A 17,777-nucleotide genomic window follows, 5' to 3' on the forward strand; every position below is an offset into this window, starting at 1 on the left:
ACAACCAAGGAACACAACCACAACTCAACAACACAACAACAACCAAGGAACACAACCACAACTCAACAACAAAAAAGGAACACAACCACAACCCAACAACACAGCAAACAACCAAAGAACACAACCACAACCCAACAACACAGCAAACAACCAAGCAACCCAACAACACAGCACAACCCACATATAACAACAAAAACTCAACAACACAACAAAAGACCACTGCACAAACAACACAAAAATCACAACAGCACAGGCACAACAACTCTAAGCTAACAACACCAACTTAACAACAACCAAATAACAAACAAAAACACAAAACTTTGCTGAATATCAATGCCTTCACTAAAATGCTCCCAACACTACTGTCTCTCACAGCTTCTGACTAAAGACTGACCAAAATTCACTGAAGATACAGAACTCTAAACTTCAACAGCACCAGCAGACAACCCAGCACCAACAGTCAATCCAATCGTTAACCATCCAACCACCAATTTCTCTCTCTCTCTCTCTCTCTCTCTCTCTCTCTCTCTTCTTTCTCTCTCTCTCCTCTCTCTCTCTCTCTCTCTCTCATTACTCCTCCATAATTCCACTATAATAGTTCAATTGATGTGATACATCTAAAACCTGGCCTAACTGTGGAACAGGTTAGGGCTGAAGGCCCTGCCTTTTCATCTCAAGAGTTCTTGGCTATAAAGACTAATGTGGCTTCGATCTTCCAGGCGGTCTCCTGGCTGGACTTGTGGTCCATCGGAATAGCCAAGATTGCTTCAGATAGGACTGATGGAGGTTTAGTGAGTCCTTCCTCTCTCAATAGACTGTTGCAGTCTGGAGCTAAAGCCATTTCTTATCTGACACACCATAGTTCCAACCTGTGGGCCAACCACCTCCTTGCCAGGAGAGATGTAGCATTGTCCAAGGTGGCAAATTCGGTGGACTCTGAGCTGAGTCTTTATCATCTCTCAGAAATGGGGATCTGCTGGAGTCTCAGTTCCTGTTTCTGTGGACTGAATTGGAAGATGCTATTGACCGGTGATGCGCAGATATGAAAGACAGGTTGGTACATCAAGCGGTTTCGAGGTCAGAGGCACGTTCAAGACACCCCCTCCTCCTCCAAAAAGTTCTGCCTTTGGGAGGGTTTCCCAATCTCCCTCACAGGCCAAGGCAAAGGAACAACAATGCCCCTTTCAACCACGCCCCTACAAGCCTGGTAGGGCCACAAGGGGAAGGGGCAGAGGGGGTCGTTGATAGAGCAGGTGCCTCTCCCTCTCCATCGCCACCGGTAGGTGGATGCCTGGCGGGCCAGTGGGCCAAGTGGCAAGGGTACGGAAGCGGAGAAATGGGTAGTAAATACTACCATTCAACTTCTCTCCCCCCCTCTCGGACAGACCCCTTTTCAATCAGACTTAGCCCATGACTCAGAAGTCCATGGCTCTTTGGGAGGAAGTGTTGAAAATGCTGAACAAGGGTGCGATAGAAGTAAAGAATCAGTCTTCTGGATTTTACAGTTGGATTTTCCTGGTGCCCAAAGCAGCAGGTGACTGGAGACCAGTAATCGATCTTTCCACCTGAATCATTTTGTCAGGAAGACGAGATTCAAGATGGAGTCGTCTCGAACATTGTTAGCAGCGATAAGGGACAACAACTTCTTGCTGTCGATAGACTTAAAGGATGTTATTCCGAATCCCTATTCACCTCTCATCCAGAAAGTTTCTTTGTTTCACTTTTGGAGAGCAGATCTTTTAGTTTAAGGTCCTGTGCTTCGGGTTGACCATGTCTCCTCAGGTGTTCACAAGGGTCTTTGCCCTCTTATCGAAATGAGCTCATGCTCAAGGGATTCGCCTGTTAAGATACCTCGACAAATGGCTGGTATTAGCAAGCTCCAGGGAGAAACTGCTTCTGGATGGTGATTGTCTTCTTCAGTTTTGTCAGGAGCAGGGCGTAATGATCAACCTAGAGAAGTCGAACCTGGTTTCCTAGCCAGAAAATTCTTTACCTATGTATGGTTATAGATACAGCAGCATCGAGGGTTTTTTTTTGTTGGACCAAAGGTTAGACAAGTTATGGTTATTAGCACGGAAGATCTTGTCTCAACCCAAACAGACAGCACACCAGTGGCAGGTCCTCCTGGGGCTTTTGTCTTCACTGGAGAAGCTGGCCCCTCATGGGCGTCTTCATCTTCGGTCTCTGCAATGGAGACTGAAAGAGTTCTGGTCCCCAGCGAGAGATTCTCCACTACAGAGAGTCCCTCTGTCCAAGGAAGTGAGGTAAGACCTTCATTGATGGTTGGACAACCAGAATATCTCTGTGGGAATTCGTCTACGTTCCGGACTTCCTTCTGTTTTTAGATGCCTCCATCTCGGGTTGGGGAGCTCATCTGGGAGACCACCTTACGCCAGGCATTTGGAGTGTGGAAGAAAAGCTTCTTTGCATCAAGATTTTGGAGCTGAACGCTGAACGAATTTCGGGAGAAAGTGGAAGGTCATTCAGTAGTTCTGATGTCTAAGTACACCCCGGTTGTGGCTTATGTGAACAAACAGGGGACTGGTGTTTTATCTCATGCATTCCTTGACAGGGGAATTACACCAATGGGCAATTGACAACTGGGTGGAGCTCTCTGCCAGGTACATTCTGGGCAAGAGCAATGTGGTAGCCAACAGACTGAGTCGTCGGAACCAGATCCTGGGCACGGAATGGTCTTTGGATCAGGTCGTGGCGGAAAGGCTTTTTCGGGTTTACTTTTCTGGAGGTTTACTTTTCTGTGGTCCTGGATCCTCTTGCTCTAGCAGAGGATGCCTTCCAACACCTTTGGGACAATCTCAAGGTTTATGTCTTCCCTCCGTTTTGCCTGATCCTTCAAGGTCTGAACAGGGTAATGAGTTCTTGAAATCTAAGGATGACCTTGGGGTCTCCTCTGTGGCCTCAAGCAAAGTGGCTCCCGGACCTTCTGTCTCTTCTGGCAGAGGTTCCAAGAGAGAGTCCTGTGTGGTGACAACTTTTTTGTCAACCTCGTGTCAAAAGATTTCACCAGTTGGTAGAATCCCTGACTCTTCACGGATGGAGTATCTCTAAGCGAGAGGATTTTCTTAGGAGGCAGCGGGACATATGTCCAGTTACCTCAGAAAAACCTCTTCAGCAGTTTACCAGGGGAAATGGGCAGTCCACTGTGATTGGTGTCGTTGACGGGGTTTCTCTCCACTCAAAGCCTCTGTTCAGCAGATAGCAGATTTTTTTATCTTCCTCAGAGATGAGAAAGGTCTCTCTTTTTCTGCTGTCAGAGGCTACAGAGCAGCACTAGGCGTAGACATCTTTTCATCTTGGGAGATTTCCTTTGGTTCAGGGGTTTCAAACAAACCTGTTCTCCAAGGGACCTCAAGGGATGTTTCGCTTGTCCTGAGAAGCCTCACTTGAGCCCTTACGTCGTTCATCTGACAGAGATCTGACGCTAAAGACAGTTTTCCTCTTTGCATTGGCTTCTTCAAAGAGAGTGGGGGAGCTTCATAACCTGAGTTATGACGTGAAACATACCAGGGATGGGGTCGGTGATCTTCGGGTTTGTCCCCGAATTCATGGCCAAGACCCAAAATCCCTCGGTACATGACGATAGATTTGCCTCCTTTTCCATTCCATCATTGAATGGCTTTGTGGACAGTGACCCACGGGAGCTCTTAATTTGCCCAGTCAGAGCCCTAAGATGCTACCTTAAAAGGACTTGTCATCTAAGACCTAGATGTCATAGACTTTTTGTCAGCACTGGTCATCCTGGGATTAACCAAGGTGGAATTTCTTGTTTGTCCTTCCTCCATCCCAAAAATACCTCCAGCTTTGGAAGGATTGTTTGTCCGACGCAGCCAGGCATCATGACAAAAGAATGTATAGGCAGTCCCTGGCTTATGACGGGTTCGGCTTACGATGTTTTGAGGTTACGACACTTTTCAATTATATTCACCAGAAATTCAGGTTTTCGACGCATGTTCTAGGGTTACAGTGCTTACGGCACCGGTCTGGCGGAAGAAATATGACTCCAAAAATGCAAAATAATCTATATTTGAAGTTTTTTTTTTATGAAAAATGCCATAAAAATGTAGTTAACATAGTTTTTAATGCACCCAAAGCATTAAAAGTAAAGTTTTCCTAGGATTTTTGACGATTTTCTGGCTTACGACGATTTTCGGCATACGACGCATCTCATGAACGGAACCCCTGTCATGAGTTGGGGGACTGCCTGTAAAATCTTTGGACACAGTAAAACCTCTTGTTGTGGAGCAAGCTGTGATTCCAAAACAGTTTTGCCAGGCTTCTTGGTTTATTACAAATTTTTGCATTTTGCTCTTATCTTTGTTCGAGTCTTTGGATGAAGTACTAACCCAAGTTAGAATGGCAGTTGAGTTTTTGGCTCCTTGTCAAAGAGAGTGTGATTAAACAATTGTTCGCAAAAAATATGAAGGCTGTTTTGTACACAGAATGACGACTGTAGTGGTCCTAAATTGGGCAAAGTCTATTTTTCTATATTTCATAGGAAATGTGAATACAATAAGGAGAAATGCAGTCTCAGAAGGAAAAATTGGACTCTGATGTGTGATATATGTATGTTAATTCAGAAAGTGTCTCAAACTGAAGTATATGCAGACAGAGGTTCAGAGGGGGGATCTGTGTTGGAGAAAAGATATGGATAAGATGAATATTAGCATAAGTTGTTTGTGCACCACAAGCATCAATGCTAAATCTAGCAGTCACAGTGGTAGTAGTAACGGTATTTTTTCTCTGCTCTTCCACTGATTTACAGTGTCTTTTACTGTTTACTTCAGTCTTCTAATATTTACTTTGTTTTATTATAATTTTCAAGTTAATTTCCCAAATTTAATATCTATTTGGTATAAAATACAATTCTTTCAGAGATTCTAGTACTTTTGACTAATAATTTTCAGGATAATTTCCTTTCCCAATGAGGGCAATGCCTACAGTGTGCCCCATATGAAAGTCTTATGTGTCTTACTAGAGATCTTTCATTCTATTTATTTGTTCTCTGGCAGTATCACTTTTTTACTTTTTATTTAATTATTTTGTATACTCAAAGTTTAGGTATGTTGTACTTCTTTGTAGTAAGATGATTGATTTCAATAAAAGTTTGTCTTGTATTTCAGAATCTGAACCAGAACCCTAGAACGTTACTACCAAAGTTTTTCGGCCTATATAATTATCAGGTTAGTAATCAGCACTGTGTACTATGTACAATTTTTTTTATTATAAATACTCCAAAATGGTATCTCTTAATCAGAGTTTACTTATTATCCATAATATAGATTTGTCAGAATGACATGAAAAGTTATTAAGGTCAATAGAAAAAGGAGACAGGTTAAGTTGAAATGTTAAGGTACAACATACATAGATGATTCCCTTGTGTATTTGTGCTTGTGACATAATTATAATGTGATAAGTCAAGCTTGAGTGATAAAACTGATGCTGTTGTATAATACCTTTCTCAAAACTTTTGGCATGCAGTATTTCTAATCTTGTTGACAGAAGCAATTTGAGACAAATGCTTGTTTTCTCTAGCTCTGGAGATTATATGAAATTTTCCTAAGTTTCTTGTACAGCAATGTTCCATGATTATTGGAGAAGGAATATCAAGTTACCATTTTCATAGAAATTCTTACAAAATTATGAACATACAAGTTGATTTTTGTGTTAACTGGAGTTATCTGATTTTGAGCAGTTTTCAGCAAAGAAATATGAATGGTTTACAAGTCGGTTGATATTTTCTTGGAATGTGAATTTTTTTCAGTGGATAGTTGAAGAGTAATTTGTGTCTTGTAAAATAGTTTCAGGAACTATATTTTTTCTTAACTGTATGTTCATGTACTGTAGTTTACGTTTTATTCAAGATTGTTCATGAACGATAAACTGAATAAATGTTATATAAAGTCTTAAAAGAAAATATTATTTTGATGCATAGTAATTCTCCAAGCTTTACCTTCTCTCTACCGCTTTAAAGTTTGAAAAAGTATTTTTGTTTGCTAATTAACATCAGTTTTCCCTTGCTTGATTTATACCATTACAAATTCTCCCGGTTCTTTTCTTCATAAGAGATAATTATAGAATTACCTTCCATGACCTTGTTTGACATTTTCCAGTAAATGAGTAGTTCCTATGGAATGTATTAAAGAGCCCAATTCAGCTTTTATGATTTTTCTTTAAAGCAATGCGCTGCCAATTTTTGTGCGGTATGCAAATATCATCCAGATCTTCATTATAAGGTAGAGAACTTGTGTATAGTAGTAAGGCTGGACCTGCTGTTTAGTTGTCATTTTGGGTTCATTATGGTATTTGGCTTTTGGATTCTTTCATAAGTCTTTTGAATTTTTTAAAACTAGATTGTTTTCATAAACGATGTATGGGAGACCTTTGAGTAAAATGAGTTTTGATAGCAAACAAACTGAGATTCTTTTTTTACATTTTTGAGGTTATTACAGTTAGAGTATAGACTAGAGTTTAGACTATAGACAGAAAAGCCAGGTAAGGTTATGTAAACTTGTTGTTTATGAGATTAATTTGTTATGAGGTTTCTTTGATATTTATTTTTTTTCAACAATTAGTCTTTATTCAACATTGTAGGTAACACAGTTTGTAAAATGTGAAACTTTGAAATGATTTAATTGGGATGAATGGTGTAAGCTCTGAAAATAAGTTGTTTTAAAAACATAAACCTTTACCAGAAGATTTGTAGGTCCAGTCCTACTAGTTCCTGAATTCTTTTACAGTTTTTGCAAAGAATGGCTTTTGTGCTGTTTCACTAATTATGGAGCGAGAGAATAATTCTAGAACATTTTTTTGCTCTGTAGGATTTTATATTTTTCCTCTGAAAATTCTCATAGGACATGAAATAAGCAACTATCTTTATGAAACAATGGTTCTCAATTTGGGGGGCGTCGGCAATTTTCAAAAGGTGTGCGAGCCCTAGCGAAAAGTAAAAAATTCTCTAATTATATTTGTTATTCTCTCAACCCTCTTACACCGAAGGGGTGTAATAAAAATTGTCTCCCGTATGGGGGTCTCGGAGTGAGCGCCGAAGCGGAAATAATATTTTTTTTCAAAAAATCACGGCGCACTTAGTTTTCAAGATTAAGAATTCATTTTTGGCTCCTTTTTTTGTCATTGGCTGGAGTTTAGTATGCAACCATCAGAAATGAAAAAAAAATATCTATCATATATAAATAATGCGATATATGATAGCGCAAAAACCAAATTTCATATATAATTGTATTCAAATCGCGCTGTGAGCAAAACTTTTAAAGCTAACGAGTTAATTTTTTTTTTATGTATTGTACACTAAATTGCGATCATTTTGGTATATAACACATTGTAAAACGATCAAAGCAACGCAGAAAAATATTATCACAAAATGATGCATGAATTCGTAACGTGCGGACGTAAAATTTTTTCAAAAATTCACCATAAATGTAAATGTTGTTCTAGAGACTTCCAATTTTTTTCAAAATGAAGATAAATAATTGAATATTACTATACTGTAAGAGTTTTAGCTTACAATTGCAGTTTTCGACCATTTCGTACGAGTTAAATTTGACCGAATGTGGAATTTTTTATATATTTTTTTATATTCAAATATTTTGAAAATGAGAAACCTACAACTTTCAATTATTTTTTTGTTGTATTCTACATGAAATTGTGCATATTTTCATATATAAAACTCTATGAAATGCCTAATATGAAATGAGAGCAAATATTACGAGAATGCAACGTACGCATTTCGGAGATTTGCGGCCGAGAATCCGCGTTCGGAGGGAAGGAAAGTTTTTTTTTTTTTAAATTCACCATAAATCTAAATATTGTACTAGAGACTACGAATTTGTTTGAAAATGAATATAAATGACTAAATATTACTAGACTGTAAGAGTTTTAGCTTACAATTGCGTTTTTCGACTATTTCAGTAGAGTAAAAGTTGACCTAACGTGGTTTTTTTTCTATTTATCGTGGTTTATATGCAAATATTTCAAAAATGAGGAAAGCTACAACCTTCAATCATTAATCGTTGTATTCTACATGAAATTGTGCACATTTTCATATATAAAACTTTATGTGATGGCTAATTTAAAATGGTGCAAACATTACGACAATAGCACGAAAAAATTTCTGATTTTTTTCGGAAGAGTTACCGTGCGAATGTAAGGAAAAATTATTTTTTCATAAATTCACCATAAATCAAAATATTGTGCTAGAGACTTCCAATTTGTTGCAAAATGAAGGTAAATGATTGAATATTACTAGAATATAAGAGGTTTATCTTACAATTGCGTTTTTCTACCATTTCGGTAGAGTCAAAGTTTACCGAAGGTTGAAATTTTGGCACATCGTTATTTATATGAAAATATTTCAAAACTGATAAAAGCTACAACCATGGGTTGTTTTTAGTTGTATTGTGCATGATACTGCACACATTTCCATATATAAAACTTTATGTAATGGCTTATTGAAAATGGTGCAAATATTACGATAATCGCACAAACAAATTTATCCGAAGAGTTACCGCGAGAACGTAAGGAAAAAGTTTTTTTCATAAATTCACCATATATCAAAATATTGTGCTAGAGACGTCCAATTTATTGCAAAATGAAGGTAAATGATTGAATATTACTAGAATATAAGAGTTTTAGCTTACAATTGCGTTTTTCGACCATTTTGGTAGAGTCAAAGTTGACCGAAGGTTGAAATTTTGGCATTTATCGTTATTTATATGAAAATATTTCAAAACTGATAAAAGCTACAATCATGAGTTTTTTTTGTATTCTTCATGAAATTGCGCACATTTTCATATATAATACTCCATGTAACGGTAATTTAAAATGGTGCAAAAATTATTTCAGTGATGAAATAATTTCTGAGATGTGTCACTGATAATTTTTAGTGCGATAAGAAAGAAATTCACGCTTGCGCGCCTGCATAACGATTGTAAACAAAACAACACCTTGATCCATGAGCTCCCAGCATCCCCCAAGGTGCATGATTCAAAAGTTTTCGCCTTGTAGGCCTATAAGTATTTTTCCGCGAATTTAAAAAAAAACTTTTCTATGTCGATGTATGATTCGTCCAATCGGCACCCGAAAGACAATTTATCTCGAAGTATAATACGTCCAATCGGCGTAAGAGGGTTAACAAGAGTGAGGAACTAATATTCAGAAGTTTATGAAAAAAAAATTAATTGTCTCATATCATTAGTTTCTGATAGTCTACTACTCTAGTTGGACTCATTCGGATCTTCTTCTTCTTCTTCCTCTTCTTGATGCAAGGGAGCTGTAGAGGGAAGGACCGCCTCTTAGAGGTGGCGTTATAATATAAAGGTTGACAACCACTGTTTTAAAGATGTTGCTCATTGTTTATTAATACCTGTCATTCATCATGCCCCCAAATAATAATGTCATTTTATCATATAAGGAGAGTATGACCAAATTATCACCAAAGGCCAGAAGAGGTTGTAGGAGCTCATTACTTTGGGTTTCGCAGGATGAAATAGCTTGTGCCTACTGCAAAAATGGTCCAATTTACATAGTATTAGGTTTACTTGGTGCAGCATAATTTTTTTTTTGTGTTTACTCCAAATTGTTTTAACAGAGTATTCAGCCTTTATATTGCTTTGCATAATTCTTTTGAAGTATTTTTGTGTAGATCCAAGGTTCATGGTTATGGTAGTTTTGTGTCATCAGTCTTATTCTTTACACATTATGAATGACTTAGTGGAAAACTAACAACAAAATGAATTACTTTCATTTATCATCATAGGTTTTGACACCTTTTATATTTTATGTAAGAGAACACAATAGTACGCTGATGTATTTTTGTGGAAGGAGATTAGAAAACACTGGTTGAATGCAAGGTAACCACATTCTCACCAGCCAAAATCACATATCCCACAGGAAGTTCTATTGAAATCATATAATACTTGGATCTTTGATGTGGTATAGTTGAGGCTTCTTTACCTATGTTGTATCATGTTGAATGTACTTCATATTTCTTTGTGTTGTAGGATGTGGATGAAATTGATTGCTCCCCAGTTAATAATAATAGTTAATTAGTTTTAATTATCCCAGTTGAATTATTACCTTTAATAATAATAGTTAATTAGTTGTCCTATATTGAGTTTGTGACTACCCTAACTCCTAGGCACAAACCATAGCACCTCAGGTTCTTCTAAAGATACCATTAGTATTCAAACTTCACCCTAGTAGCAACACTGTATATCATTGGTAGAGTTTCATACAGTATGTTGTAAAAGAAGTGCTTGGGAAAGTTGTTCAGGGATTATAATTAACATGGGTTGTCTTGAAGGATATGTTTTAAGTTATGGAGGAAAGTTGGAGGAAGGTGAAGGTAAAGGTGTTGGACACCTTATAAGGAGATCTAAATAAGGAAAGTATTGCAGCCTTGGGCCTAAGTGTGCTGCAGAGATCCTCAATATTAAATACAGTATGCTTAGCAAGGTTTACTGAAGGAGGTACACCAATGTATTCCCATTTGGGAGTTCAGCAAACATCTTTAACTTCAACTTATTTTAATGCGTTTGAAAGGAATGATTAAGAAATGAAGGTCTTTATGCAAAAGAAGAAGCAATTGGAGATGAATAATTCATTAACAGAATAGTTTTCAGATGTTGAAACAGTTAAGAATTAGTAGCTAAATCTTTATTCCTGAATGATATCAGTAAGTTACTCTAAATGAGATTCTTTATGTATAAATTTTTAAAATGCAAGCTGTAACCCTACCTAGTACCTCTTTTGGGCTTTAACCATCAGTATGAAGCATATTTTAGTTGTCTGATATTCAACAGTTTGTTAAGCTTTGCTGGCTCATCATGGGGCAAGATGGAAAATAACATGGTTTGAAAGTTTGCTGTTATATATATAAGTAAGAAATTATTTTATTCTTAGCCAAAAGCATGTTTGCCATTTAATTAAGGAATTTCAATAGTCTGGCATCCTTTTCAGGTGGTTTTTATCCACTTCTTAAAGTGCCTGATCAAGAATACACTAGCCACATATATCAGGTGGCTTGAGAGTAGTTTTCTTCTGGCATATTGTTTCTTTATTTTGTAGTGAGACTGAAATATTTTTCCATAATCCTAGAAAAGTGTAATGCCTCACATCTAGTAAAATTTTAGTTTTAGATAAGTAAATTACCAAATAATTACAAGCTATAGTTTTTCACACGGCATTCTGAAAATTCAAGATTGCGATAACTATTCAATTGTCTAGTGTAGGGGACTTAAGCCCCTCCCACTATTGAGGTAAGGAGTGGAATGACGTGGCAGAGAGCTCAATCGTTTTTCCTCTGGCGTTTGACCAACACCGTTTGTTCCTGTGTTCCTGCAGGCTACCATCATCGTTTGTATGGTGATGTACTCAGAATTTGTTGTAACTCTTGATTTTTAGCTTCTCTATTGATGTTTTTGCTTAGTTTATGATTCCTCGCTTCTTTAATTACTTAGTTAACTTTTACTTAGCAGAATGTCAGATACAAGTTCTTCCAGTGCTTGCTTTTATAGTGAACGATGTAAAACCAAGTTAGAAAAGTCGTCAGCCAACTCTCATACTAAATGTGTCAAATGTAGAGTACATTGTGATACTGAGAATACCTGTGTTGAATGTCAAGACTGGGAAGATAGGAAGTGGAAAGCTTTAAAATCTTATTTGGTTAAGCTTGAAAGGGAAAGAAAGAGGAAGGCTGCCACTAAAGCCAAAAGTAAGGCTAGCCTCGATTCTGCTAACTAACAGAGGATAGTTGTCCCTTCAACACCAGTTCTCACTGTTTCCTTCAATTCTTAATCCTCTGACTCTCTACCATGCACTCTAATTCCAGGCCCCCATGCTTCCAAACCTGATCCCATTGCCAGTCTCGAATCAAGGTTCAATCAAGAGCTTCATGTAATTGTAAGTGCAATGTCTGAGTTAGGTAATTCAATGAAAATGCTCTCCAAAAATGTGTCAACTCATGTGATAAGTGATAGTGTTGTGTTTGTGGAGGAGGTGACTTCCTGTCCCATAGGTGCTCCTAAATGAAGGTCCCTGTCCTGCTCCCTTAAACCTGGAAGAAGGCATACTGGAGGAAGAAAGAAGTTCAGTGGGGTTTGCCCATGGGTTGCCACCCCCTCAGTCTCACTTGCCTCCCCTTACTATGAGATTCATAGCTGGTGTCCCAGTGTTTATCCAGAATAAAATTTTATCAACATACCTGACAAAGATGACACTTTGTCACAGGGTATCTTACATCCCCACGTAATTTTTTTTATTGTACTCTGTATTACAAAAGTTGCATAATTCTGGTGATTATAAGAGTAACACTGACTTCTTGCAGACATCGCCAGCAAACTCAGAGGAATGTCTTCATAAGGTATAATGATGTAACTTATGACGTCATTAACTTGATTCCTTCTTGATGAATAATTGGCTGTTTGTGAAAAAGTCTCAACCTCTAGGTCTCTGGCAACAGTGAAATACAACCAATACTCCTAGTTTACACTTTGTAGTAGTAGTAGTAGTAGTAGTAGTAGCCTTGGATGTTTGAGTGTACTCCTTAACCAAAAAAGGGTCGTATTATTCATTTACCTGTTTAAGGGGGCTGGCCGGAACCCTTATATATGGGGGTATAGGGCGAAAAAATTCATGGAGCTTCACATGGCAATTGAGAATACGTATACAAAATATTTCGTCAAAATTCCTCTTACTTTCGTAGTTACAGGGTAATTAGTTAATGTAACTCAATAAGCTTAAAACATTGATCAATACAAGAAAATGCAATATTTCTTCTATTATCGTAAATTTTGATGATTATTGTCAAAGAAATTGGGAGAAATGGCATCTGTAGACATTCCCCGAGTCGAGAAGGGAGACTTCAGGCAGCTACCAAGTCCAACCATGATCCAGTACGAGCACAAACTTCAAGTAGTCTACACGTTCGATTTCACCTCTTACATTCGCTTGCTTTTACGTATGTTTATGTATGTTTCAGCAAGAATTTCATCATGCCAATGAGGAAAAGACAAGGAAAACATCTCGCTAACATACAGACGAAGAAAAATCGCTCAAGTATTATTACAGAATATCATAATATACACGTAGTTAGTGAAGAGAGAGGGGAGGGTTGCGTAGTAACGCCCGTCTTGCCTGACAGCACACGTCACACTGTGCCCAAGGCTGCGATCTTTGAGCAAAGAGATCTTCATTTATGATAAATAACATAGTTTTGGTTTTTTAATACCCAAAATGGAATATGAAATTCATAATAATCGTGATTTATTAAATTGTCTTTGTAAAAAGAGAGTACACCTTCGAGTTTCACCTCTGACATTCTCTTGCATTTACGTTTGTTTATCTTTGTTTCGGCAAGAATTTCATCATGCCAAAGAGGAAAATACAAGGAAAACATCTCGCTAACATACAGAAGAAGAAAATTCGCTGTAATAAGCCGAGTTAGTGAAGGGGAGAGAGAGAGTTGCGTAGGAAGGAGTGCCCCATCTTGCATCAAGCAGTGCCCCAGGCTACAATATATGAGCAAAGGGATCATCATTTATGAATAAATTATGATAAATAAAATAGTTTGGGTTTATTAATACACAAAAAAGAAATATACATTCATAATAATCATTATTTATTAACATTGTCTTTATAGAAATACGAAGGAAAACTTTGAACGCCCGTATCTCAAAACTATAGTTATTGACCTTCAAAATCTATCTTCTCACTTAGTTTTAAAGCTATAACATTGGAATTTGGTATATAACTCAGAAAGACATTATTGAACAATCAAATGAAGCCCTTTTTTCCCATTTTTGTTTCGTCTTTTTTTTTATATAAATTTTTTTCTCCTGATTTATAGGGTTTATTTTTTTACCATATTGAAAAATTCATATCTAGCAAAATATGACTTTTAGAAAAAAAACTCCTCATTCGATTGGAGGTCTACATCAGGTCTATATATGGTAGTAATCCTAGGTCTTAATATTAAATATCAAGGGAGGAGATAGAATTTGAAAAATGGTTATTTTCAGGATAAATCGCCTTTGCGTCACAAAACCGAAGGTCAGAGGCGAAAATCATATGCAGTTTGGAGATGTCCCAAGTCACCTTATTAAGTGGTATGAATATCAAAGTCCTGTCCTTAAAAAATGGCACTAGCCAGCTTTCGTAGGGTTTGCCACGAGCCTCTTCACTTGTAAACAATTGTGCAAGTCGAAACACAAAAGCTGTCCTGCAACCACGGGGACAATGACTTACCATAGCAGCCATTCTTGAAGGTACAAATATTCATTCAGAATTTTAGAGACAGCTGTTTGTCGGCATCACCTTGTGGGAGGAGTCGGTACTATATCATATGCTTACATCATATATAACTTTGAACTCATACATTAGAGTGTTCCGCCACTGGCTTCGGCTGCTTGATTTTACTCTTATGAGTATACTTTTTTTAAGTATAAGTAATAAAGAATGCTGCCGAAAATTAGGTAGGGATGTAAAGTATACTATGGCTAAGTAATATCTTTGTCAAATGCACAGAAAAAAAGTTATTCCGGAAAAACACCAGGACAAAGGTTCAGAATTTCATAGTAGGTGTCAAGATTAGTGCAGTGGAAAGGTGTTAGTGTAAGTGCTCATCAACTTTCCTCTGACTCCAAAGCCTCCAGCCCCAAAAAGAAGAGCAGTTGGTACCTTATTGCCACCTCTTGCCCTCTCAAGAGGCACTTCGAAGGGGCTGACTATTCCGTTCCTACAGTTAAGAGCAACAGAGCCCAGTCTTGGCTCATGAGTCGGTATTGGACAGTTCGAAGTCACTTCCTTTGTATGTGGAGCACCAGCTGTATGAAGCATCAGTCTCCACCAATTGCGTTGGTGCCTATTCCAGTGCTTCTGACACCAGCTCATGGGCGCTTGCCTCCACTTCCACCTCCACCAACTCAAGAAGATCCGTCATTAGAGCCTTTTAAGCACCAGTTAGAGGCTATTATGAGCTTTATTCAGAAGACCCATCTACTCCCCCGGTCTCTCAGAACCCTGTGTCTTTATGAGGAACCAAGCAGATGCCTCGACTAGACTCCCCAAGATAGTACTGTACTCTTCTTCAAGGAATGCTCTCAAGGAGGTTGATGATTTGCTGACTGCTAAGAGAGTAAGGCAAAGCCACCTTAGCTTGGTCCCCTTCCCAGGCTTATTCACAGGAGTTACCTCTCCTATGCTATCAGAGAAGCTCTCTCTTTGGGAGCCTTTGCCTCCTTCCAGGGGGACTTCTTCAGCTTCATTGACTCGAAGCGATGCTAAGCCTTTTGTTTGGCGAAAGTCATGTTTTTGTCAGTTTAATTCAACCACTTTAAAATAATTTTATAGTTGAGTTTCCTCAACTGGACCATTGGGGCTCTTGCTAAGAAAATAGAGGACTGCCCTTGCCTGGCGGAAGACCTGGCCCCCGACTGGCTAGATGTGTTGTTCTGTGCAGGCAAGGCCACCAGATGACACTTTGTCACAGGGTATTTTGCTTCCCTACCTAATTTTTTTATTGTATTCTGTATTACAAAAGTTGCATAATTCTGGTGATTATAAGAGTAACACTGACTTCCCTCTTGTCCATGGTTGTATTGAAGAAAATGGAGTTATGGTGCTCCTTCACCAAAGGAATTGCCCTCTCACAGAAGTCTGCTGTCATGTTTGCCCCTCTTGACTAGAGATATTTCTTTCCACAGCCCACCATTCTGGAGATCTTGTCAGACCTCCAGAAGAAGTCTACCTAGGACTTCCTAGTGCAGTCCACCAGACATCCAAGGAATCCTTCTGTCTCTTCCAAGCCTGTTTCTCCCATTCAGTTTCAGCCCTTTTGGGAAGCAGATGGAGACTCCAGTTGAGGCCTTGAATCAACCTACGCTTTTTGAAGTCGGCTAAGATACCATTGTTCAGACCTCCCTGCCATGTTGCACCACTCTTTACCTCAAAAGTGAGCGGGGCTTTAAGTCGCCTACACTGGACACTTGTATAGTTATCAAGAATTATGAATTTTTAGGCTCCCATGTGAAAAACTATAGCTTGTAATTACCTGGTATATACATGAAACTTAATTTTATTTTAAAAATGCCATTTTTATTAACCTTGAGTGTTTGTAGTTAACACTATTTTGGACAACCCTTTTATTTTATTAATAAGTACGTATGATACTGTATTTTGTCACGTTAAGTGAACCTGTTGAGACAAGATGAAATATAGTTTTATGTGGAAAAGGTACGCGAGTTACTGCAAAACAAGGAAAGTTATATTTTTACTAAGTTATTGCCTTAGACCTGGCTTCTAGTTCCAAAAATTATAACTGGAATGTTTACAATTCCTTGGTAGCTTCCAAAAGAAGAATGAAAAATCAGTGTCTGTTTCATGTTGTGCGGCATTCATACCCTGAAATCTCAACTCTAAATTCCGGATTTCAGCAAGGTTTAAGAGATCATTTGGCTATCTTGTGGTTGTTTGCTGAATGTTAATTTAGAAACACTTAATTTTTTATGTCAAAGGTCAGAATATATCTTTATGAAATTTTAAATGGAAGTTACTGTGGACAATAGAAAATTAGCAGGCAAAAGTTGTTCATCTTGTGAAAAATATACACCAATTAATTTGTGTAATTATATGGACTTTTAATCTATATTTTATGTCACCTTGATGCAAAAAATTTAGAACATATTAAAAGGATTAAAACACTGGACCTATGAAATAGATTTTATAGGTTTTTATGAAGTTAAAGGCATAATTTTTTAATCATTTATCTTTTTTAGCATGAAATTAGTCCAGTATTTTAACAAGTTAAATTGAAAAGTACACAATTAAGAGGTGATCATAAAAAATAAGTCATACAAAGATTTGAATAGCAAAAGCTGACTGAATAATTCCATCACTCATAATTTTCTAACCTTGTTTTCTTCCTATTTCAGTGTGTAATACCTTTTCCATTCTGAAGCACATCTTCACTTTACTTGTGTTTTACTATAGTTCTTTGGTTTTTTATTTATGGAGTTTGATTTTTTTATTTTTGTTTTTCCTGCTCATTTGCCTGTTTCTTTGAAGATTTCTTGACTAATTTTTTTTTAAAGAATGTACATACCTTGTATGTAAAAGCATCTAAGCTTGTTCTTTATATCAGACATTTTTGTTATGTTTATCGTTATTTGTGGAAATGTTATGGTTTTTCTGTATAAGTGTTACTGTATTAATTTTGGCTTCTGTTGGATTAACCACAGTGGCTTAGGTACAACATAACACTTATTGTTGAGTACTTTGTCTGATAGATATGGCTATCTTTGAATGTTAAGTGTTTTAATCCAACCTAGTTAGTGAAAGTATCATTAACTGAATTGCTTACTGCATTTGTTTTATGTTATAATGTAAAGCACTGTATTCTTCTCTCTCCAAGCTGACCTTTATGAATTGCAATGACGGAAGTAATGTTAAAGACAAAGTAGAATGAAGTTTTATCTTACTATGTGATATTCTTATAACTCTGTTGTGATGTTGAGAATATTGAAACCACAAGAGTGTAACAAAGTTTTATTTAAGTCACTATCATAAGTATTTGGTAGTCAATAATTACACATACAACTTTCCCCAACCCCATCCAACTCATAGCCTCTTATAATAGTAGGTGAGTCAACAGAAAAATCATTAAGATGCAACCCTCTAAATCATCCTTGAGCTCGTAACTATTCAAAGTTTAATAAAATTGTGTAAAAAAAATTATGTAATTATGC

At 37.3% G+C, this 17,777-nt stretch overlaps 1 protein-coding gene across 1 annotated transcript in view; it reads left to right on the forward strand.

Annotated features, from left to right (window-relative positions):
- The window catches only part of LOC135215473 (phosphatidylinositol 4-phosphate 5-kinase type-1 beta-like), a 555,040-nt gene that overhangs the window by 231,387 nt on the left and 305,876 nt on the right, over positions 1-17,777 (forward strand). The window contains 1 exon segment of the mRNA XM_064250216.1: positions 5,142-5,201. Within this exon segment, the coding sequence (XP_064106286.1) occupies positions 5,142-5,201 (60 nt within the window).

Source organism: Macrobrachium nipponense, chromosome 5 (genome assembly GCF_015104395.2).
Source record: "Macrobrachium nipponense isolate FS-2020 chromosome 5, ASM1510439v2, whole genome shotgun sequence".
Classification (NCBI taxonomy): domain Eukaryota; kingdom Metazoa; phylum Arthropoda; class Malacostraca; order Decapoda; family Palaemonidae; genus Macrobrachium; species Macrobrachium nipponense.